At 42.1% G+C, this 27,594-nt stretch overlaps 1 protein-coding gene across 3 annotated transcripts in view; it reads left to right on the top strand.

Moving 5' to 3' along the window:
* Nucleotides 1-27,594, top strand: part of gabbr1b (gamma-aminobutyric acid (GABA) B receptor, 1b) — a 665,116-nt gene that overhangs the window by 434,970 nt on the left and 202,552 nt on the right. For all 3 annotated transcript variants that reach the window (XM_061908314.1, XM_061908315.1, XM_061908316.1), the window contains one exon: nucleotides 1,189-1,266. In XM_061908314.1, the coding sequence (XP_061764298.1) occupies nucleotides 1,189-1,266 (78 nt within the window). The remainder of the gene's footprint in view (nucleotides 1-1,188; nucleotides 1,267-27,594) is intronic.

Below are 27,594 nucleotides of genomic sequence, written 5' to 3' on the forward strand. Positions count from 1 at the left end.
CTGCTAGTATGTCAGCAGACTGGGGTAGATCCTGCTGAAATCCTATGTATTGAATGAATACAGAATCGTTTTGAATTGGAAAAATATCGGTTTTGAATCGAGAATCGAATCAAATCGAAAAAATCGATATATTGTCGAATCGTGAACCCAAGAATCAATATTGAATCGAATCGTGGGACACCCAAAGATTCAAAGCCCCAATATATATATATATATATATATATATATATATATATATATATATATATACATATATATATATATATATATATATATATATAAATAATCACTACATGTGCAGTGATTTCTCCAGATTCTTTTAACCTTTTGATGATATTACAGACCTTAGATGGTGAAATCCATATGTTCCTTGCAATAGCTGGTTGAGAAATGTTGTTCTTAAACTGTTGGACAGTTTGCTCACATATTCCTTCACAAAGTGGTGACCCTCGCCCCATCTTTTTTTGTGAATGACTGAGCATTTAATGGAAGCTACTTTTATACCCTACCATGGCACCCACCTCTTCCCAACTAGCCTTTTCACCTGTGGGATGTTCCACATAAGTGTTTGATGAGCATTACTCAACTTTGTCAGTCTTTTTTGCCACTTGTGCCAGCTTTTTTGAAACATGTTGCAGGCATTAAATTCCAAATGAGCTAATATTTGCAAAAAACAACGTTTACCAGTTTGAATGTTAAGTATCTTGTCTTTGCCGTCTATTCAATTGAACAGAGGTTGAAAAGGATTTGCAAATCATTGTATTCTGTTTGTATCTACGATTTACACAACGTGCCAACTTCATTGGTTTTGGAGTTTGTATTTTTTGTTAAACCCCTTTTCTGGTTAAGGGACAGCACTTTTAATTAATTTTGTAGAATGCCCCATATATATAAACAGATTTTCAGGGATATACAAGATGAGAATAATAGTCCTCCTTGTCATTAGTTCCCTGTAAATGTGGCCCCCAAAACAATTTAGTTGAATAGTCCTGTTTAAGGATATTCAGCCCTTTAGTAAATCATACATCACGATTTGTATAAGCGGCACGGTAAACATAAAATAAACACTGAAAAAAAATATGATTGGAAAAAATCTGGCAAACAGAGTGACAAGTAAGTCTGACCGATGAAGAATTAAAATATGAGCCAGTTACACTCGTGCTCTGTATAACTCTCTTTCTTTCTTAGGGGGAAGCTATAAGAAGATTGGATACTACGACAGCAGTAAAGGCAATCTGTCCTGGTACGAGAATGACAAATGGATTGGTAAGGCACATTCATCTTCCTCTGCCCCCCATATCCTCCTCTTTATCATTGTCTCTCGCACTCCTTCTACCTTCTAATCTCCTGTTTTCTCTGACCCTGCACCCTCACCACCCCTTCCTTTAATTCTTAATTTTTCCTTCCTTCATTGCCCTCCTTTGTCCGCCAACGCTCTATATTTAAATATGGTTGTGATGTTCATCAATCAATTCATCACGTTGTTGCATAAATGTTTCCTACCTTATCACGGCCGATATTTGATCACAGTAAAGCATTGTGACAACGGTGTGCCTTGGTCTAAATATTCCATTCCATTTGCCAATTAAAGGCGCAGTTCAAAGCAATAAATGCAAGATGTTTGTTGACAGGCTAAACATAACAGCAGACTAGCAATCCCGGAGGTAATGGAATTGGGTCCCATGACCTTGACTTTGAGGAATGAACATGTAATTCTTAATTAGCATGGAGTGTGGATGTGTGTCTCTGTGTTATTTCAATTTCCTTCTACACAGACTATACACTGAAAAAAATAACTCATAAGATTTACTTGAAAAAATTATTGAAAGTATTTGCACTCAAATGATTTAAGTAAAATTTAATGCTGCAATATCAAGTAACACTCACTTGCCAGTATCAGGTAAATTCTACTTACCATATAACATAACAGTTGTGAAGATATTAAGTAACAGTTACTTAATTACATCCAAGTTATTATTAAGTTATAATTTTTTTTAACAAATTAAGTAAAGTCTACTTGTTTTTCATCGGCAGGAACATAATTTTTCTCAAAATGTAAGTACATTTTATATACCGTATTTCCCTGAATAGCCGTCAGAGCGTTAATTATTTTAAAACCTCTTCTCACTCCTGCGCTTATCAACGGCGTGCAGTAAATAATTGAGTGTGATGATGAAACTTTAAAGAAAAAAATGATTCTGCGGTCGCGGCACGGTGGTTGAGAACTACTGCACTTCTGCATGTCATTGTGCCCACTTTTACATATTGCTGTCTACATGCCGGCAGGACACATGCATTACACTGCTTCTAAAACGAGATTGCAATGCATACTTGCTCAACAGCCATACCTTTTACACTGACGGTTGTGATATTAACAACTTTAACATTCTTACTAATATGCACCACACTCTGTGAACCCACACCAAACACATTTCTGGAGAACATCGGCTTATAAACGCAAGATAAGAATTACCCATAATGCCACCTTGCAGTGCTCTGTGAAGTGATCCTGTTGTGCTGTGCGCATGCGTCGTCGTGCATGCGTTTCAAAACACTAGATTTTCAGAGTAAAGTTTATGTAATATTTTTAGGTTTATGGACGTACAACTACTAAACATTTAAATAGTATGAGGAAACATAAGTAAAACTTACTCTTCTTCCATAATTCATGTATTACGTTAATAAACGGTTTAATTTTACTTAAGAAACTCTAGTACATTGAAATTACACCGGTACCTCGTGATACAAGTTTATTTGGATATGTGGCACAGCTTGTACCTTGAAAAACTACAATTTCAAAACAGAGTAGCCCATTAAAATGAATTATAATCAATCAGTGTTTTGCAGACCCAAAACAACACAATTTTATCATGTAGCGTGCTTTTTCTAATGAAAAATGAAATTTAGATAAGAAATATTGAATGACAAACTAAAATGAACAAGTATGGCATCTTTATAAATTATGATAATCATACATTTAATTTCATAGCATCTTTCAGGAAACTCACGGTCGCTTTACAACAATAGAAAATACAATAAAACCAAGGCATATAAATAAACAAAACAATAGAAAAAAAATAAGGCAAGTGTATTTGGTGAGTTAAACGAAGTAGGCAGACCGGAACATGTGTATTTTGAGTTTAGATTTAAAGGTGGGCAGAGAGCCGCAGTTACGGCGGTCAGGTGGTAGATTGTTCCAGAGCTAGAGAGCAAAGCGACTGAAGGCTCTGCCCCCCGTAGTGATGAGGCGGGCAGGGGGCACAGAGAGGTGGATTGAGGAGGAGGGTCTGAGGGAACGAGTGGGGATGGTGACTTGCAAGAGATCAGACAAGTATGGAGGGGCGAGGTTGTGGGTGGCCATGAAGGAGTTTGCAATTGATCCTGTATTGTACGGGGAGCCAGTGGAGTTGCTGGAGAATGGGGGTGATGTGGCAGTGAGAAGGTGTCTTCATTATGATGCATAGTTATGTAGTAATTGGAGAGCAGACTTCAACGGACTGTCCTTCAAGCTGCTTCTTCGTCAAATACACCATTAGCAGCTTCTTTTTATTTTATTTTAATGGATAAATGCATTGTTTAGATATTATTTCCATGGTCTTGGCTGGCTTTATCGACTCAGTCTGCTTCCGCATGGTGCAGACTAGCAGTGGTACGCACCAAGTGCTTCAACAAGTTAACTAGCTAGCTACACGCACAGTCAGGTTTTTGGCAGTTCCTTAATATTCTTTGAAACATTTGTGATTAAAGGCTATACATGCAAACGTTGATTGATTGATTGATAATAGTCCTTCACACTCACTTTCTTTGATCCCATGGTTGGGGGAGAAAAATGTAATCTCGATCTGTCTATAAGATAGTGTTCACGAGTACCACCAAATGTTATGGTCTGATCACTGGCATTTGCTATGCAAATTAATAGTGGGGAGGCTCATAACCCCAATATTTGTTTGCAACCTAAAGCACAACAATAAGCCAAAAGACAGTTTGTACACCGAAAAACCCGTAGGTCGGGACAATCATATCCCAAGGTAATACTGTGTGTAAAATGGATAAAAAAAAACACTTTTTGACGCTATTTTTAATGTAAAAGATGAATTCCACGTGATTTGCCTTGTTAAGCTTTGCCTGGAGTTTTTCATTCCTTAATAATGCAAGTGGATATTTATGGGATTGTTGGAAAATGGATGTTGACTGCTTTTGAACTAAACGATAAACTGTAGTCTTGCTTGTTCTGTATTAGAGGCAGTTGAACAACTGCCCACTACAGGAATGGACTTATACTCTTTCTGAGGTACGTACAGTACTGTGATCATGGCTTACTGCTACACTTGCACTGTATCATCATTTCATACGGGGAAAAGGTCTGCTGCTTCATTCTAAGTGTCTGTTGACATTTTAATCATGAAAACAGGAGAACAACTGGTAGTGTCCCCTGGCTTGACGTCACTCCTGTCTACAGCCACTAAAACTTGGAAGCAGTGATGTGTTAAAGGCTGTGTGCCAAAAACACATTCTGTAACTAAGCCAACATACTGTTCAGTAGCCCAAGGTCAGCCAAGTAGTCTCTACCGCTGGTATGACAAGAGCTGAGAGGGCCGAGAGGTTGTGCTGACCTCTGGAGATTTTTGTGTTTGACCGTATGGTCATGTGGCCTGCAGCCAGACTTCATGTGCCATCTGGAGGTGTTACCAGACAGTGAAAATGCCAGTTAGTCAGTATTTGTTGTGTGACAGCCAGTCACCTTGACTTTATCTTAAAGACGCTCAGTTAGTGGTCAGAGCATTAAAACAGCCAAAAGAGGATATGGTTTCCATAAGGTGAATGTGGCCTTATGTTATGCTAATTGAGGCATGCTAATGTCCCATTTGTAAAGTAGTTGGTTGGAGAGAATATATATATATATATATATATATATATATATATATATATATATATATATATATATATATATATATATATATATATATATATATATATATATATATATATGTATATATATATATATATATATATATATATATATATATATATATATATATATATATATATATATATATATAAAGAAGATGATAAACAGCACAGAAGTATTACCGATTTTTCGGACTATAAATCGCAGTTTTTTTCATAATTTGGCCTGGGGTGCAACTTATGTGTGAAATTATTAATACATTAGCTTAAAATATCAAATAATATTATTTAGCTCATTCACGTAAGAGACTCGACGTGTAAGATTCCATCGGATTTAGTAATTAGGAGTGACAGATTGTTTGGTAAACGTATAACATGTTCTTTATATTATAGTTTTTTGAATGACTCTTACCATAATATGTTACATTAACATACCAGGCACGTTGTCAGTTGGTTATTTATGCGTCATATAACATACACTTATTCAGCATGTTGTTCACTATGCTTTACTTATTTTAAATTGCCTTTTAAATGTGTATTCTTGGTGTTGGGTTTTATCAAATAAATTTCCCCAAAAAATGTGACTTATACTCCAGTGCGACATATATGTTTTTTTCCTTCTTTATTGTGCATTTTCGGCGTGCGGCTTATACTCCGAAAAATACGGTATATGCACACAGCTAAATAGCTAAATATGGCTGTCCAATGTTTAAAAAATTCTAGCAAATCATAGTTTTCAAATTATTTACCTGGACTTGTCTTAAAATACGTTTCCTCTTTCATCCGTTCATGTTCACAGAACTAGAAGGAACGGTTCTAGTCTGAGAGTATTTATCATCGACAAGAGGATGCATACCCAGACAAGAATGGTTTCGCTCTGTTGTTGTGCAAAATGACAGCTGTATTGTAAAATGACATTAGGTTACACAGTGTATAAACGGTCAAAGTTACAACGAAAGCAAATGTGTCTATGTCCTTTCAGGTTTAATTATTATATCTCTTATGGTTAAAAGGACAGCATTGTATGTGTAGGATAAGTGGTGTTTCCCCCTCTGTTCAGAATTTTTTTTTCCTACTATAACCTAAAAAGCTTTCCTCAATCCCCCTTCAAACCATCTGTCTTGTCTATCCAGAATTTCATTTTATATATATTTTATATATGTCATTCTATGTATAGTTTATATATATATATATATATATATATATATATATATATATATATATATATATATATATATATTATAGTTTATTTTTCAACAAGTTTTTATTTATTTTTATTTTTCAAGAAACACCACTGCAAATAGGCAATATTTTGCTCTGTTATACAATTTCATAAATCAGAAACTGATGGCATAGTGCTGTATTTTACTTCTTTATTAATTTTTTTCAACCAAAAATGCATTGCTCTGATTAGGGGGTACTTGAATTTAAAAAAATGTTCACAGGGGGTACATCCCTGAAAAAAGGTTGAGAGCCACTGATCTATGTGAGCCCATAGATATGAATGTCCTTAAATGTATCTTTGATGCCACAGCCTACTTTTGCTGTGTAACTTGAAGTGTAGCTTTCTACATGTATACTTGTAGCTTACCCTGAAGCTTAGCTACATTTAATCAAGAGTAATATGTAGCTTAGCTTACTACATATTCCAAGTACCTTTCACATTAATAGTTTCAACATATAGATATTATTGTGGAATGACACCTATTCGGAGACATATTCTGCCATTTTGTTTTGCAATATAATGCAAAACCAACTTTTCTTACCTGTTGGTACAGTGTATTTGGGATTTGCATAAGTCCCGAAAATATGCGGGCGTCTGCCGTATTGAATAAGCTCCTGCTTTTTCTCTATCCTCCTGTGTGGGGCATTGATCTTCTACTTTTGCCATTTCTAATATAACGTAGCGTACAGTTCTAACTTATACATTTTAATAGACTAAGCTCTAAAAAATACAACAAAGATGACAGGTAGAAGATGCTGTCAAAGGGGAGCCATGGAAATAAAACCACCAACAAAACGGCGCATCCTGAAGAGACGGGGATGATGCGACTTGGAAAGGGTCTGTAAAATATAATCGATGCAGCGTTTTGACCAAAAAAACACCATTACATGTTTTGTAGACCGCAAGGAAGTGTTTAAAATGTTTAAGAATACTATCACCCCTTTAAAGGGTAACTGCACATTTTTGGGAATTTTGCTTATCGTTCACAATCATTATGAAAGACATGATGATGGATGTATTTTTAAATGCTCATTTTAAACATACTGTGGTGCAATAATTTCAAAAAGGCATCACAACGTTTGCTTTTTTAATTTCTTTATCACTGATTATTACTCACTGCAGACTTAATGAGAGCCAACAAACATAAAAAAACATCACTTAGCATGCAAGGTTTGCTGTCATTAGGATGCCGACTGCTGGGCTGTTAATGTATTCCCATTTAGGTGAAGAATTACTTATAATCCTCACAAAGAAACAGGGTGTGGGGGTGAGGACCAAGCATCTATCAAGCGTGTCAATCTGGCCATTTCCGAGTCCCAAAGGGCTGTCAAAGTCTACCAGCTTGTCGGAACACCTACTCAGACTTCTTCTGTCCAGGTGAGATGCATGTCACCCTGATAAAATAAACGTCCAGGGAGCAAGGAAGCGAGGAAGCAACATTCCACTCAATGATGTAAATATAGTCACACACGGGAGTAATCACGGCGCCGCTATAAATAGTGTGTCTGTGTTAGCGCTTATAATAACGATATCACTAATACTTGGTTAATATTCAAATTATGATATAAGAATGGAGTATCGTTGGCTGTTTAATGGTTATTTATTGAAATATATGGGCGAAATAGTGGAGCTCCCATTGTCTACGATGTAAGGGGACTTTTCTTTGTTTATTTAATATTTCCAATGCTTTAAAAAAAAAATCCATCCGTCATGTTTTTTCATAATAATTGTGATCGATAGGCAAAATTCCCAAAAAAGTTTAGTTCCACTTAAATGCGATTTGTAACCTGGTGCACATTTTGTATAAAAAGAGACCCACTCATCGGCAGTGCGCCTTATAAACCGATGTGCCTTATGGTCCGAAAAATACGGTACTTAATAACTTTTTTTTACTATTAGGACTGTGTATTATTTATTTCTGACACATAGCACTCATATTTTTGCTGGTTTGGGAATACCTGAAGTTATTTCTTCTATACAAAATCACCATGTTTTTTCTTTTCTTTTAGGGGATTACTATTTTTTTTAAATAGTAATACGATACTTGCAGGTGGACTCAGACTAATTGATTGGTCAATAAATAAATTCTCCAGTTTGTTCTTCCTCTATGTTTCGTTCCCTCTTGGTCTTTGTACATCATGTTCCTTTTGATTTATAACTGTTTGTGTCTGACGATCCCCTTATATCTTAGCTCTACCTTCATCTCACCTCTCAGTATTTGTTCACAATCTCTTCTTCCCTTTTCTCCTTGGCAACCACTGCCGCATCAGTGCCTCGCTCCCATATCGCCATGGTAACTATTACGGGGCCTGTCGTCATGGTAACATACATCCCGATTTCACTATCAAGGGCAGGGAGAGGTTTTAGTGTTGAAGAAAACATTTTCCCAAAGGACACTCGCTTACTTATACACACTGACGCGCACACTATATTTTTCTCTTGCCCGCCTACACTCAAGTAAAGCTTGTGCTGGCTTTTAGTCAAATTTTGGGAGCTTTTGGCTACTTCTTAACTGCTGTGCAATTAGCTCTGCTCGCATGATGACTTTGCACACATACAATGACATCATCACAACAAATCAAGAATATATTGGGATTGTATTTGGGTTCCCTCAAAGAATGGTTTTATATCATAAAGTCCTTCTCTGTCTTAAACAGTCACAACTTTCATCTTGTTAAACCTTGGCGAGAATGAGGACTCAGGTGCAGAAGGGGGACAATTGACACAGGCTTTATTTAACAGTTTTCTTGGAAATCTCTTTGAACAGAGTGATTAAAGCAAAACGGCTATGGAATCTATGATAACAAAAGACATAGGCAAAACGCAATAAACAGATAATCACTCCATAGGGAGGAAAAAGGCAATAGCAAAATTACACACAAATCTTCTAACAAAAGAACAACAATCTATGATTAGCTTAAAAAAAGGTAAATCACTCACGCAGAGGAGACAAGAAACTTTTAACAAAAAGTGCGCTGTATAAAGCTGACAAAACTACAAACTAAAGCGCTCCAAGAGGAGGGGAAAAAAAAAAAGGCAAAGCACTGAAATTAGACACAAAATTCTTGACCAAAAACTTTAACAAACAAAATCACTCTTTCTCAGAGGAAACAAAGAAATCAATAAATAAGGCAAGGCAATACTTAGCAAAACTTGGTTCAAGGCTGTGGACAAGGCTGTGGACAAGGCTGGAGGCACGTAGCGAGACGATATACTCTGGAACAAGACAAGAGGAAGACCAGACATTTATACACATGAGGGAGGGTGACACATGTGGGCGCAATCAGGAGAGACATCAGACCAGTGAAACAGGAGGAAGGGCAAGTGACCTGAAACGAGAGGGACAGTTAACCTTTCAAAATAAAACAGGAAATGACAAGACAACATGAAACCAAACTGGGTGTGAGTTTTCCTTGCCCTTTTGTGGGTTCTTCCGAGGATGTTGTAGTCGTAATGATTTGTGCAGTCCTTTGAGACATTTGTGATTTGGGGCTATATAAATAAACATTGATTGATTGATTGATTGAAAACCCATACAATACTTCACCCAGGTGTGACAGAACCCCCCCCGTCTAAGGCCGGCTCCTGACGGCCCGGGAACCTCAGGGTGGAGTCTATCGAAGTCCCTAATGAGAGTGGGGTCGACAATGTGGCGGGATGGAACCCACTGTCTCTCTTCAGGTCCATATCCTTCCCAATCCACCAGGAATTGTCTGCCACGGCCTCGGTTGCGTACTGCCAACAAGCGTTTAACCTTGTAGACTGGTCCGCCTTCGATCATTTCGGATGGTGGAGGGGACGTGGTGGTTGGGACCATGGTGCTTTCTTTGGCTGGTTTGATCTGACTGACGTGGAAGGTGGGATGGACGCGGAAGGATCGGGGAAGACGAAGCCGCACCGCTGCAGGTCCAACGAGTTTGTGGATTGAGAATGGGCCTACAAAACGTGGTGCCAGTTTTTTTTATGAAACCTTGAGGCGCAGGTCTTTGGCTGATAGCCAGACTTTCTGACCAGGCTGGTAGGTGGGTGCAGGCCTTCTTTTGCGGTCTGCCGCCCGCTTCATTCGGTCTCCTTGTTTGTTCAATACCTGGCGGGCGGCTGCCCAGATACGGTGACAACGTTTGACCATGGCATGGGCGGATGGGACCGACACTTCCAACTCATTCTCTGGAAAGAGAGGGGGCTGGTACCCTAAAGCACAATGAAAGGGAGAGCGCCCGGTGGCTGATGTAGGCAATGAATTGTGCGCATACTCTACCCAGACCAGGTGCTTGCTCCATGTGGAGGGGTTCTAGCAGACCAAGCACCGGAGGCCGGTCTCCAGCTGCTGGTTTAGTCGTTTGGTCTGGCCATTGGCTTCCGGATGATATCCAGCTGTTAGGCTGGCCTTGGCTCCAATGAGTCGGCAGAACTCCCTCCAGAATCGTGATATAAATTGGGGCCCCCGGTCTGAAACAATGTCTTTGGGGAATCCATGAACTCTGAACACATTTGTCATCATAATCTTTGCCATCTCCTTAGCGGATGGTAATTTAGGCAAAGCGATGAATCTGACCATCTTGGAAAATCTGTCGACCACGGTGAGAACGGTGGTGTTACCTTGTGAGACCGGGAGCCCAGTAACGAAGTCCATCGCGATGTTTGACCATGGTGTGGAAGGGATGGGGAGTGGCTGGAGACGTCCCATGCGAGGCCTGGAAGAAGTCTTGTTCCTGGCACAGACCGAACACGCCTCTACGTACTCCCGGACCTCCGTCTCCATGGCTGGCCACCAGAACCGCCGGGAGATCACAAACAGTTCTTTTAACTCCCGGATGACATGAAAGCAGCGAGGTGTGGGCCCAATGAATCACCCGGGGACGCAGCTCAATGGGGACAAACAATCGATTATCAGGACATCCCCTAGGTGGCGGGGCCACACCGTTAGCTTGCTTTACCTCAGTTTCTATTGGCCAAGTTACCGCTCCTACCACACAGTTCAGTGGAAGGATGGTCTCAGGTTGCTTGGCCTCAGGCTCGGGGTCGAATAGTCGTGACAGGGCATCTGACTTGACGTTGCGGGACCCCGGCCTGTAGGAGAGCGAAAAGGAAAAGCGATTAAAAAAAAGCGCCCAGCTGGCCTGGCGAGAATTGAGTCTCTTAGCCTTCTTGATGTATTCCAGATTTTTGTGATCAGTCCAGACGATGAATGGGTGTTCGGCCCCCTCGAGCCAATGCCGCCATTCCTCCAAGGCGAGCTTTACCGCCAGCAATTCACGATTGCCAACATCATAGTTTCTTTCAGCTTTGGACAGCCGCCGCGACAGAAAGGCACAGGGATGCATCTTGCCGTCCTGATGACAGCGTTGAGACAGGACCGCTCCAACTCCTTCATTAGAAGCATCCACCTCCACGACGAACTGGCGCTGTGGGTCCGGAATGGTGAGGATGGGCGCTGAGGTGAAGCGGTGCTTGAGTGTCTGGAAGGCCCTCTCTGCCTCTGGAGACCAGTGGAACCGCGAGAGCATGGAGAGGTGAGAGCATGGAGAGGAGCAGCTATTGCGCTGAAGCTTCTGACAAACCGCCTGTAAAAGTTAGCAAAACCCAAAAATTGCTGAACCTTCTTGCGGTTGTCAGGGGTAGGCCAATTGGCCACAGCGCTCACTTTAGCCGGATCCATCTGCACTCTTCCAGGAGCTACAATGAAGCCCAGGAAGGAGACAGTGTCGGCATGAAAAACACTCTTTTCAGCTTTAACATACAAGTCATTGTCCAAGAGTCTCTTTAAGACCTGAGTTACGTGGACTTGGTGAGTGTAACTATCAGGAGACTAAATCAATATATCGTCAAGGTAGACGTACACAAAATGGTCCAGGAAGTCTCTTAGAACTTCGTTGATCATTGCTTGGAACACGGCGGGGGCGTTGGTGAGTCCAAAGGGCATGACCCTGTATTCATAGTGGCCGCTGGGTGTGTTGAATCCGGTCTTCCACTCGTCTCCCTCTCTTATTCGGACCAGATGGTAAGCGTTGCGTAGGTCCAGTTTGGTGAATATTTTGGCCTGTTGGAGTTGGTCGAAGACAGAAGACATGAGGGAAGAGGGTAACGGTTCTTGATAGTAATGTCGTTGAGTGGGCTGTAATCAATGCAAGGTCTTAACGAGCAAGGTCTTTCTTCTTCATAAAGAAGAACCCTGCTCCTGCTGGTGATGACAATGGACGGATCAAGCCAGCTTTCAATGATTCCGAGATATAATCATTCATGGCTGCTCTTTCTGGACCAGAGACAGAGTACAGGCGCCCCTTGGGAATAGTGGCCCCGGGCAGTAACTCAAAGGCACAGTCGTAGGAACGGTGGGGTGGAAGTGACATAGCCTTAGTCTTGCTGAAGACTTGACGGAGGTGGTGGTAACAGGGAGGGACAGAATTCAGGTCCGGGAATTCTGAGTCAGTGGCAGGATTGGCAGAAAAAAGATTAATTTCCTTTACATTTTTCTTTTGGACAGTAGAAAAATTACATTTATGGGTACATTCCCTTCCCCATAAACTGATCTTCCCTGTTTTCCAGTCAACACGAGGGTTATGCTGGTACAGCCATGGATACCCCAAGATTAACAAATGAGAGGGGGAAATAATCAGGTATGGACAAATTTGTTCCTGGTGGCCGTCTATGTTCATCTGGAAAGGTTCACTGATGTGTGTGATGGTGAAAAGTTCCTTTCCATTTAGAGAACGGGCCCTAATGGGTTTAGCTAGTGGTTCTGACTTGAGTCCTAGTCTCCTAGCTAAACTCCATTCCATCAGGCTCTCATCTGCCCCATAGTCTATTAGCGCCTCTAGCATTATGGTCGTGTGATGGCTTATTGTGATCTTGGTAAGAATACGTGGTATCTGAGGAACAGCTGGAACATGACTCACCACCTGGGACCCCTTGGTTGGACACGAAACAACAAGATGGCTGCCCTCTCCGCAGTAAAAGCATCTTCTCTCCATCAGCCGCTTGCGTTGCTCCTCTGGGGTCAGTCGGGCTCTCCCCAGCTGCATGGGTTCCTCCTCCCCATTTGTGCGCAGGTGAGGATGTAGCTCCTGAGGTGGGCGCCGAGTCGTCAACCAGCTAGGTGCGAAAGGACGGGTGGTTTTTCCTGCAGCTTCCGATCCTTCACCTCGCTGTCGTTTAAGCTGGGTAAGTCGGTTGTCCGTCCTGATGGCTAGCGCGATGAGGGCATCGAGGTTATCGGGTAGGTCCAGGGGAATGAGGAGGTCCTGTATGGAAGTTCCGAGCCCCTTAAGAAAAACATCATAAAGCGCCATGTCGTCCCACCCACGTTCAGCTGCCAGCGTGCGGAAGCGGATGGCATAGTCGCACACGGAACCGCTGCCCTGCTTTAAACTGCTTAGTTCTTGTGCCTTTTCTCTGCTGGAGGACACCGGGTCAAAAGTTCTTGTTAGAGCAGCTTGAAAGTCTGTAAACGAGTGGCAGAGTGATGAGTTCCACCCCCATTCGGCAGAAGCCCACGCCTTGGCTCTATCCATAAGATGGGGAATCATAAAAGCAATCTTGGAACGGTCAGTGGGAAATGCATGGGGCATCAATTCGTAATGAATAGCACAGTCAATCAAAAAGGTTTTGCACAAACCGGGTGCGCCAGAGAATGGCGCCGGAGGGGCCAGCTTGAATCCGGCTCCGGGAGGAGGTGAAGACAGAGTGGGAGCAATGGGTGGCGTGGGGGGCTGGGAGACCGGAACCGCTCGAGCAAACTGCTCAAGTAGCCCTTGTAGCTGGGAGGAAAGGTGACCCATGTTTGTTGCCATTGCCGTCTGAAACTCCTCCTGTCGGGCGAGTCGTGATTCCTGGGTGCGCAGGATTTCCGTCAGTTGTTTTGCCTCTGCTGAGTCCATACTGGCCAGAGTATACTGTTAAACCTTGGCGAGAATGAGGACTCAGGTGCAGAAGGGGGACAATTGACACAGGCTTTATTTAACAGTTTTCTTTTACTTTTCTTTTTATTATGGCAAATTTGTTATAAATAAAAAATCACATCCTTAAGTATTCAGAGTCTTTGCTCAATATTTTGTTAATACACCTTTGTCAGAAATTACAGCCTGAAGTATTTTTGAATACGATGCCACAAGCTTTGCACACCTATCTTCGGGCAACCGTTGGTTTTCATCCAGGATGTTTCTGTTCATTGCTGAATTCATCTTTCCCTCTGTCCTGACAAGTGTACCAGTTCCTACCGCTGAAAAACATCCCCTTAACATGATGCTGCCACTACCATGCTTCATTGTAGAGATGGTATTGGTAGAGCAGTGCCTGGTTTTCTCCAAACATGATGGCTCTCATTCAAGCCAAAGTGCTCAAAATTTGTCTCATCAGACCAGAGAATGTTATTTCTCGTGGTCTGATAGTCTTTTAGGTGCATTTTGGCAAACGTTTTAATTTAAGAAGAAATGGCTTCCATTTCCCCACTTTACCATACTAGCCTAATTGTTGGAACGATGCGGAGGTAGTTGTACTTCTGGAAGGTTCTTCTCTCTCCACAGATGAATGCTGCAGCTCTGACAGAGTGGCCATCAGGTTCTTGGTCAACTCCCTGACTAGACTAAGTCTTGCACATCCTGGATAAAAACCAACGCTTCCTATCCTATTACGGAGTTTGAGAAGTGCTGCAAAGAAGAATGCGCTAAACTGCCCAAAGATAGGTGTGCCAATCTTGTGGCGTATATAAAAAAACAAACTGAAGGCTGTAATTGCTGCTAAAGATTAATCAACAAAGTATTGAGCAAAGGCTTTGAATACTTATGTCCATGTGATTTCTTTTTTTAATAGATTGACAACATTTTCCAAAAATTGTCAATATGAGGTATTGTATGTAGAATTTTGAGGACACACATTTATTAATTCCATTTTGGAATAAGGCTGTAACATAACACTATGTGGGGAAAGTGAAGCGCTCAAAATACTTTCTGTACTTTCTGAACTGGAGTTAAGTATAACAAATAAATACATTTCCCTACTTGGTGAACAGGCATCTTTCATGCAGTTTGTCTGCCTTCTAAAACCACAGACTGTTGAGATACATTTGCCCCAGTCGCCATAAAGATGTGTCGCCTATCAACTAATGTGTATTTTTGAATAAAATGTATCAATATTGTTTTTTTCCACATTTATTAAATTATTAAAGTATTTATCTATTTACTTGCTAATTTACTCTCTTAAGCTGGTTACTGGTTGAGGTGTACAAAGCATTTATTTTCTTGAATCACTAGAACTACCGTATTTTTAGGAGTATAAGTCGCTCCGGAGTATAAGTCACACCTGCCGAAAATGCATAATAAAGAAGGAAAAAAACATATATAAGTCGCACTGGAGTATAAGTCGCATTTTTGGGGGAAATGTTTTTGATAAAACCCAACACCAAGAATAGACATTTGAAAGGCAATTTAAAATAAATAAAGAATAGTGAACAACTGGCTGGATAAGTGTACGTTATATGACGCATAAATAACCATCTGAGAAAGCGCTTGGTATGTTAACGTAACATATTATGGTAAGAGTCATTCAAATAACTATAACATATACAACATGCTATAGGTTTACCAAACAATCTGTCACTCCTAATTGCTAAATCCAAATAAATCTAATACGTCTACTCTCTTACGTGAACGAGCTAAAATATATTATTTGATATTTTACGGTAATGTGTTAATAATTTCACACATAAGTCGCTCCTGAGTATAAGTCGCACCCCCGGCCAAACTATGAAAAAAACTGCGACGGTAGTGCTAATCACAAATGCTGATCCTCTCTGACTGGCAAGTGGCTAGGAGCGATTGATGTATCTCCATTCACATGTGGAGTCACTCCCGCGGCTAAACTATGAAAAAAACTGTGACTTATAGTCCGAAAAATACGGTAGTGTTAATCACTAACGCTGATTCTCTTTGACTGGCAAGTGGCTAGCAGCGATTGATGTATCTCCATTCACATGTGGAGTCACTCACCTAAACTAATAATGTTCATTTCCATTATGACAAATTAACTGCATTTCATAGTGTCTTAAGTATTGTCCTCATCTAACATTATCACTGGAGAACAAGGCTAAACATGTTACACACTGAGAGAAAACCAGGAGCAGGCCTGCAAATAGTTAAGCTAATAAACTTTAAACAACACCAATAAATAAAGCAAAATGTAACCTGCTACCCAAGAATGTACAATGCACTCTTCTAAACAAAAGAGGAGAAATATAACTTTTGAGGAAAATCTAATTTAGAACATTTGTATGCTCGCACAACACTTAAGACCTTAAGCATATCAGTATGTGGAATTACATACATTTTGGAATGGATTAAGCAAGGAAATCAAACAAAGCATTAATATGATTCAGTTTAAGAAAGTGTTCGAACTACAAGTGTTCACAAAGCACAAAGAAGGACAATTACAATAAACATTTTAAACCTTCAAAAAAAACCAACAGATAATCTCATTCATCCTCGAGGTGCATTATAGATTGACCTTTTTTTTTTGAGAATGTTAATTATCAGGTATATGTTCGTGGCTCCGAATTGACAACACAGGCACAACTTCTTAAAGATGGGTGCTTTATTTGGGTTTATGCCGTGAAAACTACAGGACAAGACATGACATAATAATAATAATGGATTAGATTTATATCGCGCTTTTCTATTGTTAGATACTAAAAGCGCTCACAGTGAAGTAGGAACCCATCATTCATTCTCACCTGGTGGTGGTAAGCTACATCATTAGCCTGGGGTACACTGACGGAAGCGTGGCTGCCAGTTTGCGCCTACGGCCCCTCCGACCACCACCAGTCATTCATTCGTCATTCATTCACCGGTGTGAGCGGCACCGGGGGCAAAGGGTGAAGTGTCCTGCCCAAGAACACAATGGCAGCGATTTTTTGGATGTCAATAGGTGGGAAGCAAACCTGCAACCCTCAGTTTTCTGGCAAGGCCGCTCTACCCACTACGCCAAATGCTTTAGACATAATCCAGTCACAGGCAAATAAAGTGCTAAACAAAATGGCTACCTCGTGGCCACCTGCCACTTCGGAGGTTCTTGGGCAGCAAATATTTCAGCCTTGTGCATACTAAATGAGCGTAGACCAATTAGACCAATGTACTTTACAAATATACAGAATAATTCGACACAATATGACAAAATACTTTGTGCAGCGGGCTAAATCTTTTTGCTGCTTCTGTGGATGGATTGCTCAATGTCTTTTGCAGCCTCTTATTCTATAGAACATGCTATACGTTTACCAAACAATCTGTCACTCCTAATTGCAAAATCCGATGAAATCTTATACGTCTAGTCTCTTACTCGAGTCAGCCAAATAATATTATTTGATATTTTACAGTAATGTGTTAATAATTTCACACATAAGTCGCTCCTGAGTATAAGTCGCACCCACGGCCAAACTATGAAAAAAACTGCGACTTATAGTCCGAAAAATACGGTGTCTGTATTACTTTATTTAACATACGTAAATAATCAATATTTGGACATCACTCCATTAATTCATGAATCGTTCACGATTCAATTGTCTCATCGCCAGCTAATTCTGTAATCATTATTCGTGACTACTCGTGTCAAATGTCATGTTATTATCACATGGGAGCAAAGCACATGTAATGAGTGTGTGTGAAAGGTTATTAACAGTGTGTGGAGGGTTTTAAAAAAGCCTGAAATGCATACATTATTCAGAAAAATTAAATGCGGCCCCATTTTCCTAATTCCTGATGTTCTCAAGGGAACAGTAAGCATTGTAAAGGTCACTGATGATTTGTTGGGTAATATGCAGCTATTTTTTATAATTCGGGTCGGAAGCTTCATATAATTTGGCAAAGGTCTGTATATTCATGGTTTACACTTAAGGCCTGCTGTATTAAAGTTTTGCATGCGCTAAACTTTAAGAAAACGTAATAGCACACAATAGCTCGTGCGCAGAGGATTGCTTTTCTTAAAGGGACTATTCGCAACATTTTCACAGATGCCTATAAGGCGCCAACTTTCCAGTGCATTTTACACAATATATCTCGCCCTCTTACGGCTTCTCATACGTACTGACGCAAGTACGTAACACATACACGCGCATTAGCTTTAGGTGTCTTTAACTAACAATAACAATTTGAATAGGTAGCGTTAGCTGTCACTGAATGGATATTCTATCATAACAACAACATGGCTGCAAATTGTTAGTTACTTTTATTGGACTGCTTTTGTATGTGTGCACGCGCTCCCTGCTTGAATGTGTTGACGAGACCTGCTGAGTGACCGCCGTAAATACCAATAATTTTATTTGGGGAAGTAAAAATGTGTATTACATAAACTATGTACCGCATTTTTCCGGACCACAGAGCGCACCAGATTATAAGGCGCACTGCTGATGAATGGTCTTTTTAAAAATCTTTTTCCATATATAAGGCGCACCTGGCCTTATATATGGATTGGCCATTGCCATTGGCCATTGCGCATTAAAGGAATCTTTTTTTTTTTTTTTTTTTCAAAATTGAAAACACTCTCCTGTGGTCTACATAAAATGTAATGGTGGTTCTTTAGTCAAAATGTTGCATAGATCATGTTTTACAGATCATTTTCAAGCCGCTTTCTGACAGTCGCTCACGATGCGCCATTTTGTGGGCGCTCTTATTTACGTGGCTTACCTTCCACAGTCTTTGTTGTAGCGGTGTAGCGTGCAAGGACGGGAATGGAAGAAGTGTCAAAAGATGGAACTATTTTAATGACATTCAGACTTTACTTAAATTAATAACGGAGAAGCATCTCCTCATCCGTGGCTCACTAGTGCAACATTAATGCTGGAAATGTCATCCGTGAAAAACCGTCCGACCGGAACTCTCTATTAACTAAAGTTACTTTGGTGAATAATGTAAACTCACCACACCTATATGTTTTAGCGCCTTCATGGCGAGTTTACTGACAGATATAAGTAAGAACTTTACACTACTTTATATTACAAATGGCAACAGCGGAGGATGAATGTTACGTAACAAAAAGATAGAGAAAAAGAAGAAGCTTAACGACTACGGCGTCGGCACGGACTACGTGCGCAATTTTTCAGGACTTATGCAGAACCCAAATACAGATCAGCAGGTACCAGAAGGTAAAGAAAGTTGCTTTTGCAAAACATTGCGAAACAAAACTGCAGATAATGTTTTACCTTATACACACACACCAGGATAATACTCGTATGTTGAAGCATAGTACAATCCATCAAGCGGTGCGGATTCATAGCTTACCAAAGTCGCACTAAAACATTTTGATAGATTTGTGAGCGCCGTGTCTAATGTCCTATATTTTCAATGAAACATATGAAATGTTGGTGTTGTTTACTTGAGGCATATTGCCATCATATTGCAGTCTACACATATTTCTTTTTATATGTGACTACCATGTACTGGTCACACTTATCATTACACCATGAACCGAATAAAAGTACTCCGAGGTTGGTAAGCAAACCAGAATTATTTTGTACATTAGGCACACTGGGTTATAAGGTGCACTGTCAAGTTTTGAGGAAAAAATACAATTTTAACTGTGCCTTATAAGGCGGAAAATAGGATAATTCCAAAAAAATATAAACAATTGACAAACAAATGTGTTCTGTTAAACAGTTAATGGTAACATAATGGTCAGTGATGTTGGTTGTATTTTTTGTTTTGAAAAATGTTACTGTGAGAAAAATGGTAAATGCAATATATTGAGCATGTCTGCTTTCATGTACAAACCCCGTTTCTATATGAGTTGGGAAATTGTGTTGGATGTAAATATAAACGGAATACAATGATATGCAAATCCTTTTCAACCCATATTCAATTGAATGCACTACGAAGACAAGATATTTGATGTTCAAACTCATAAAGTTTATTTTGATTTTTTTGCAAATAATAATTAACTTAGAATTTCATGACTGCAACACGTGCCAAAGTAGTTGGGAAAGGACATGTTCACCACTGTGTTACATAACCTTTTCTTTTAACAACACTCAATAAATGTTTGGGAACTGAGGAAACTAATTGTTGAAGCTTTGAAATTGGAATTATTTCCCATTCTTGTTTTATGTAGAGCTTCAGTCGTTCAACAGTCCGGGGTCTCTGCTGTCGTATTTAAGCTTCATAATGCACCACACATTTTCAATGGAAGACAGGTCTGGACTGCAGGCAGGCCAGGAAAGCACCCGCACTCTTTTTTTTACAAAGCCACGCTGTTGTAACACGTGCTGAATGTGACTTGGCATTGTCTTGCTGAAATAAGCAGGGGCGTCCATGAAAAAGACGCCGCTTAGATAGCAACATATGTTGTTCCAAAACCTGTATGTACCTTTCAGCATTAATGGTACCTTCACAAATGTGTAAGTTACCCATGCCTTGGGCACTAATGCACCCCCATACCATCACAGATGATGGCTTTAGAATTTTGCGTCGATAACAGTCTGGATGGTTCGCTTCCCCATTGGTCCGGATGACACGATGTCGAATATTTCCAAAAACAATTTGAAATGTGGACTCGTCAGACCACAGAACACAGATGCTGGCTTTATAATTTTGCGCCTAAAAAAATCCGAATGGTTATTTTCCTCTTTGTTCTGGAGGACACCACGTCCTCTGTTTGCAAATATATTTTGAAATGTGGACTCGCCAGACCACAGAACACCTTTCCACTTTGCATCATTCCATCTTAGATGATCTCGGGCCCAGAGAAGCTGGCGGCGTTTCTGGATGTTGTTGATAATTGGCTTCCGCTTTGCATAGTGGAGCTTTAACTTGCAATTACAGATGTAGTGACGAACTGTATTTAGTGACAGTGGTTTTCTGAAGTCTTCTTGAGCCCCTGTGGTGATATCGTTTAGAGATTGATGTCGGTTTTTGATACAGTGCCGTCTGAGGGATCGAACGTCACGGTCATCCAATGTTGGTTTCTGGCCATGCCGCTTACGTGGAGGGATTTCTCCAGATGGTCTGAACCTTTTGATGATATTATGGACCGTAGATGTTGAAATCCCTACATTTTTTGCAATTGCCCTTTGAGAAACGTTGTTCTAAAACTGTTTGACTATTTGCTCACGCAGTTGTGGACAAAAGGCTGTACCTCGCCCCATCCTTTCTTGTGAAAGACTGAGCCTTTTTTGGGAAGCTGTTTTTATACCCAATCATGGCACCCACCTGTTCCCAATTAGACTGCACACCTGTCGGATGCTCCAAGTAACTGTTTGAGGAGCATTCCTCAATTTTATCAGTATTTATTGCCACCTTTCCCAACTTCTTTGTCACGTGTTGCTGGCATCAAATTCTAAAGTTAATGATTATTTGAAAAAAAAAATGTCAGTTTGAACATCAAATATGTTGTCTTTGTAGCATATTCAACTAAATATGGGTTGAAAATTATTTGCAAATCATTGTATTCCGTTTATATTTACATCTGACACAATTTCCCAACTCATATGGAAAAGGGGTTTGTATATGCAGAATTTATGATTATCATTAAAACGACCACTACATTAATAGGATGAGATGCATTAAAATATTTTACCGCTTGCAGTATGTTTTATCCAGGCAGAAAATGTCATGATAAAAAAATAATACTTTAATGTATTTGTCATGTTTGACAGTGAAATCAAGTGCCATCCATGAGTACAAATTACAAATAAAAACTTAATCTTAAATCAATAATAGTTAATAAAAAAATGTGTCACTCCCTTACATTGAAATATATTGCACATTGTATAGATGTGTCATTTCAAAAGTTAGTACTGCACAGGAGGAGAAACATTTGGCAGTGTCACATTTAAAAAAAATGTACAGAACTTTTCATGGAAGTTGGCAGAATGTAACCTGAATTAATTGACTGAAATCAAAACTAAATAAGATATCTCATATATGAAAACACTAGATCATTCCAACGCCCCAACGCAGTTCATGCCAGCGTCTGCCAGAGAGCGCACTTTCAACGTGCAAAAAGGTAGGTTCCGTTTCAGATCCTACTGGACGAGTGCTTTTGCCTGTATTGCCCTGAAAGGGGGGTACGGATTACAGTGTTACCTTGCCACTTCGCGGTTTACTGACAACAATCTCATTGCATTGCGGATATTAAAGTATCATTGAATACAATGAGATTTAAGTACCTTTTTAAGTTTTAATGTTAAAATCATATTGGTTTTAGAGTGCATGATGTGTTTTAAGAGCATAGGAAGGGCTTATGGATGTGTGAGAAACTGTGTGTCATTTGTGAAGAGTTTATAAATACTTTATATGCATATAATAGTTGTGAAAATCATTAAACAAGTAACGTCCCTACTTCGCAGAAATTCACCTACCATGTTCGGAAATGGGGTCTGCAAGGTAACCCATTACAATAATTAGGGAGCACTGCATAGTTTTCTGCTGCATGTTGTAGAACATAGCAAAACACCACAAGTTGGAGCGTGATAAACTGAATGTGGAGGTAAATGACTGTCTCAAAATACAAATATCAAAATCCCTATTAAAATAAAGCGTTCTGCATGACTTTTACACTTATCTTTGTGGAACACCCGCATTACGCCTACCATTAGCACCCACTTTTTAGCAGTTGTTATTTGGGATCTTAGTAGATCAGGCCCGTAGTCTCTTTATAAAGTAAAAAACGTTATTACAAAACAATTGATTTTTTTTTTTTTTTATGTAAAAATTGTACTTACTATAATTACCGGTGGGCTTCACGGTGGAAGAGGGGTTAGTGCGTCTGCCTCACAATACGAAGGTCCTGCAGTCCTGGGTTCAAATCCAGGCTCGGGATCTTTCTGTGTGGAGTTTGCATGTTCTCCCCGTGAATGCGTGGGTTCCCTCCGGGTACTCCGGCTTCCTCCCACTTCCAAAGACATGCACCTGGGGATAAGTTGATTGGCAACACTAAATTGGCCCTAGTGTGTGAATGTGAGTGTGAATGATGTCTGTCTATCTGTGTTGGCCCTGCGATGAGGTGGCGACTTGTCCAGGGTGTACCCCGCCTTCCGCCCGATTGTAGCTGAGATAGGCGCCAGCGCCCCCCGCGACCCCGAAAGGGAATAAGCGGTAGAAAATGGATGGATGGATGGATAATTACCGGTATGTGTTTCATTCTAAAAATTCTTAAAGGTCAAAAGCTAAACTGTTTTATTTTTGGGGAGCATTTTGGTTCGCTTTGATTACTTACCAAAACTGTGACCATAACACCTAACCGTGAAAATGTCGTACCCGTCACACCTATAAAAAAAATGCCTTTATGTCTTCCTAATAATTGGTCTTTCTTGATGTTTGAAAGTCACCATAACATGTATAAATGCAAGAGCCACCCAAGAAGCAGATATGAAAGTGCTTCTGAAGTTTAAATGAACACCAACTTGTCTTAAAAATAATGTAAAGAAAGTCTCTGGGCACCAGTGTTTGTCCTTCTGAAGTCACTCTTCCAAGGTCAGATTGGTAGCTTGCGGGCTTTTGCGGCGTTTATCTGATCCCTTGCAAATATAAACACTGAAAGATTCATGTGAGGACAGTGACCAAAATGGGCAAACAGATTTAGCTATTTTTTCTGTGTCAGAAGATTAAACATGTTTTCAGCGTTCTGATAACAAGAATCCGATGAGTTATTCTCTACTATTCAATGAAAACGAATATGTATGAAGCTATTACTGCAAATAAACAAGCAATTTCCAAGCCATGAGAACACACAAGTTGCAGTTAAGCCCCAGGGGTCAATAATGTGAACAAATGTGTTCATCTAAAATTTTAATGACATCTAAAAATTCACAAACACTTGGTACAATTTGCAGATTCATTGCTCTGACTGATTTGAACAGTCAACCCACATCCAGTATTTAGTCAAATAGTGCCTGCTACTGTTTTTTTTACTGCAGAAATTACCACAGGGTATTCCAAATACTTACATCCATCCATCCATCCATCTTCTTCCGCTTATCCGAGGTCGGGTCGCGGGGGCAACAGCCTAAGCAGGGAAGCCCAGACTTCCCTCTCCCCAGCCACTTCGTCTAGCTCTTCCCGGGGGATCCCGAGGCGTTCCCAGGCCAGCCGGGAGACATAGTCTTCCCAACGTGTCCTGGGTCTTCCCCGAGGCCTCCTACCGGTTGGACGTGCCCTAAACACCTCCCTCGGGAGGCGTTCGGGTGACATCCTGACCAGATGCCCGAACCACCTCATCTGGCTCCTCTCGATGTGGAGGAGCAGCGGCTTTACTTTGAGTTCCTCCCGGATGACAGAGCTTCTCACCCTATCTCTAAGGGAGAGCCCCGCCACACGGCGGAGGAAACTCATTTCGGCCGCTTGTACCCGTGATCTTATCCTTTCGGTCATGACCCAAAGCTCATGACCATAGGTGAGGATGGGAACGTAGATCGACCGGTAAATTGAGAGCTTTGCCTTCCGGCTCAGCTCCTTCTTCACCACAACAGATCGGTACAACGTCCGCATTACTGAAGACGCCGCACCGATCCGCCTGTCGATCTCACGATCCACTCTTCCCCCACTCGTGAACAAGACTCCTAGGTACTTGAACTCCTCCACTTGGGGCAGGGTCTCCTCCCCAACCCGGAGATGGCACTCCACCCTTTTCCGGGAGAGAACCATGGACTCGGATTTGGAGGTGCTGATTCTCATTCCGGCCGCTTCACACTCGGCTGCGAACCGATCCAGTGAGAGCTGAAGATCCCGGCCAGATGAAGCCAACAGGACCACATCGTCTGCAAAAAGCAGAGACCTAATCCCGCGGCCACCAAACCGGAACCCCTCAATGCCTTGACTGCGCCTAGAAATTCTGTCCATAAAAGTTATGAACAGAATCGGTGACAAAGGGCAACCTTGGCGGAGTCCAACCCTCACTGGAAACGTGTCCGACTTACTGCCAGCAATGCGGACCAAGCTCTGACACTGATCGTACAGGGATCGGACTGCCATAATAAGACAGTCCGATACCCCATACTCTCTGAGCACTCCCCACAGGACTTCCCGAGGGACACGGTCGAATGCCTTCTCCAAGTCCACAGAGCACATGTAGACTGGTTGGGCAAACTCCCATGCACCCTCAAGAACCCTGCCGAGAGTATAGAGCTGGTCCACAGTTCCACGACCAGGACGAAAACCACACTGTTCCTCCTGAATCCGAGGTTCAACTATCCGGCGTAGCCTCCTCTCCAGTACACCTGAATAAACCTTACCGGGAAGGCTGAGGAGTGTGATCCCACGATAGTTGGAACACACCCTCCGGTCCCCCTTCTTAAAGAGAGGGACCACCACCCCGGTCTGCCAATCCAGAGGTACCGTCCCCGATGTCCACGCGATGCTGCAGAGTCTTGTCAACCAAGACAGCCCCACAGCATCCAGAGCCTTAAGGAACTCCGGGCGGATCTCATCCACCCCTGGGGCCTTGCCACCGAGGAGCTTTTTAACTACCTCAGCAACCTCAGCCCCAGAAATAGGAGAGTCCACCACAGATTCCCCAGGCACTGCTTCCTCATAGGAAGACGTGTTCGTGGGATTGAGGAGGTCTTCAAAGTATTCCTTCCACCTATCCACAACATCCGCAGTTGAGGTCAGCAGAACACCATCCGCACCATACACGGTGTTGACAGTGCACTGCTTCCCCTTCCTGAGGCGGCGGATGGTGGTCCAGAATCGCTTCGAAGCCATCCGGAAGTCATTTTCCATGGCTTCCCCAAACTCTTCCCATGTCCGAGTTTTTGCCTCTGTGACCGCTGAAGCTGCACACCGCTTGGCCTGTCGGTACCTGTCCACTGCCTCTGGAGTCCTATGAGCCAAAAGAACCCGGTAGGACTCCTTCTTCAGCTTGACGGCATCCCTCACCGCTGGTGTCCACCAGCGGGTTCTAGGATTACCGCCACGACAAGCACCAACTACCTTGCGGCCACAGCTCCGATCAGCCGCCTCAACAATAGAGGTGCGGAACATGGTCCACTCGGACTCAATGTCCAGCACCTCCCTCGTGACATGTTCAAAGTTCCTCCGGAGGTGGGAATTGAAACTTTCTCTGACAGGAGACTCTGCCAGACGTTCCCAGCAAACCCTCACAATGCGTTTGGGCCTGCCAGGTCTGTCCGGCATCCTCCCCCACCATCGCAGCCAACTCACCACCAGGTGGTGATCGGTAGAAAGCTCCGCCCCTCTCTTTACCCGAGTGTCCAAAACATGAGGCCGCAAATCTGATGACACAACTACAAAGTCGATCATGGAACTGCGACCTAGGGTGTCCTGGTGCCAAGTGCACATATGGACACCCTTATGTTTGAACATGGTGTTTGTAATGGACAAACTGTGACGAGCACAGAAGTCCAATAACAAAACACCACTCGGGTTCAGATCCGGGCGACCATTCTTCCCAATCACGCCTCTCCAGGTTTCACTGTCGTTACCAACATGAGCGTTGAAGTCCCCCAGTAGGACAAGGGAATCAGCCGGGGGAGCACTCTCCAGTACTCCCTCGAGTGTACCCAAAAAGGGTGGGTACTCTGATTTGTTGTTTGGTGCGTAAGCACAAACAACAGTCAGGACCCGTCCCCCCACCCGAAGGCGGAGGGAGGCTACCCTTTCGTCCACTGGGTTGAACTCCAACGTGCAGACTTTAAGCCGGGCGTCAACCAGAATTTCCACCCCAGCCCGTCGCCTCTCACTGCCGGCCACGCCAGAGTGAAAGAGAGTCCAGCCCCATTCAAGAGAAGTGGTTCCAGAGCCCTTGCTGTGCGTCGAAGTGAGTCCGACTACATCCAGCCGGAATTTCTCTACTTCGCGCACTAGCTCAGGCTCCTTTCCCCCCAGTGAGGTGACGTTCCACGTCCCAAGAGCGAGCTTATGTAGCCGAGGATCGGACCGCCAAGTGCCCTGCCTTCGGCTGCCGCCCAGCTCACATTGCACCCGACCTCTATGGCCCCTGCTATGGGTGGTGAGCCCATTGGAGGGGGGACCCACGTTGCCTCTTCGGGCTGTGCCCGGCCGGGCCCCATGGGTACAGGCCCGGCCACCAGGCGCTCGCCATCATGCTCCACCTCCTGGCCTGGCTCCAGAGGGGGGCCCCGGTGACCCGCGTCCGGGCGAGGGAAATCTGGGTCCTTTGTTTTTACTTTTCATAGAGGTTTTCGAGCTGCTCTTTGTCTGGTCCCTCACCTAGGACCAGTTTGCCTTGGGAGCCCCTACCAGGGGGCATAAAGCGCCCAGACAACATAGCTCCTAGGATCATTGGGACACGCAAACTCCTCTACCACGGTAAGGTGGCAGCTCAGAGAGGAGCAAATACTTACAAAGTACAACAAAATTAAATTTTTAGTGCAAACATGTTCAAGATCAGACAAACATTATACAAGATAGACAGAGCAGGAACATTAATGGGTAGAGGTAAAACATTGGGTGAGGAGGAGGAGGAAAAAGCATGTCCCAAACCAAACTCATGTGGGGAAAGAG

Source organism: Nerophis ophidion, linkage group LG08 (assembly GCF_033978795.1).
Source record: "Nerophis ophidion isolate RoL-2023_Sa linkage group LG08, RoL_Noph_v1.0, whole genome shotgun sequence".
Classification (NCBI taxonomy): domain Eukaryota; kingdom Metazoa; phylum Chordata; class Actinopteri; order Syngnathiformes; family Syngnathidae; genus Nerophis; species Nerophis ophidion.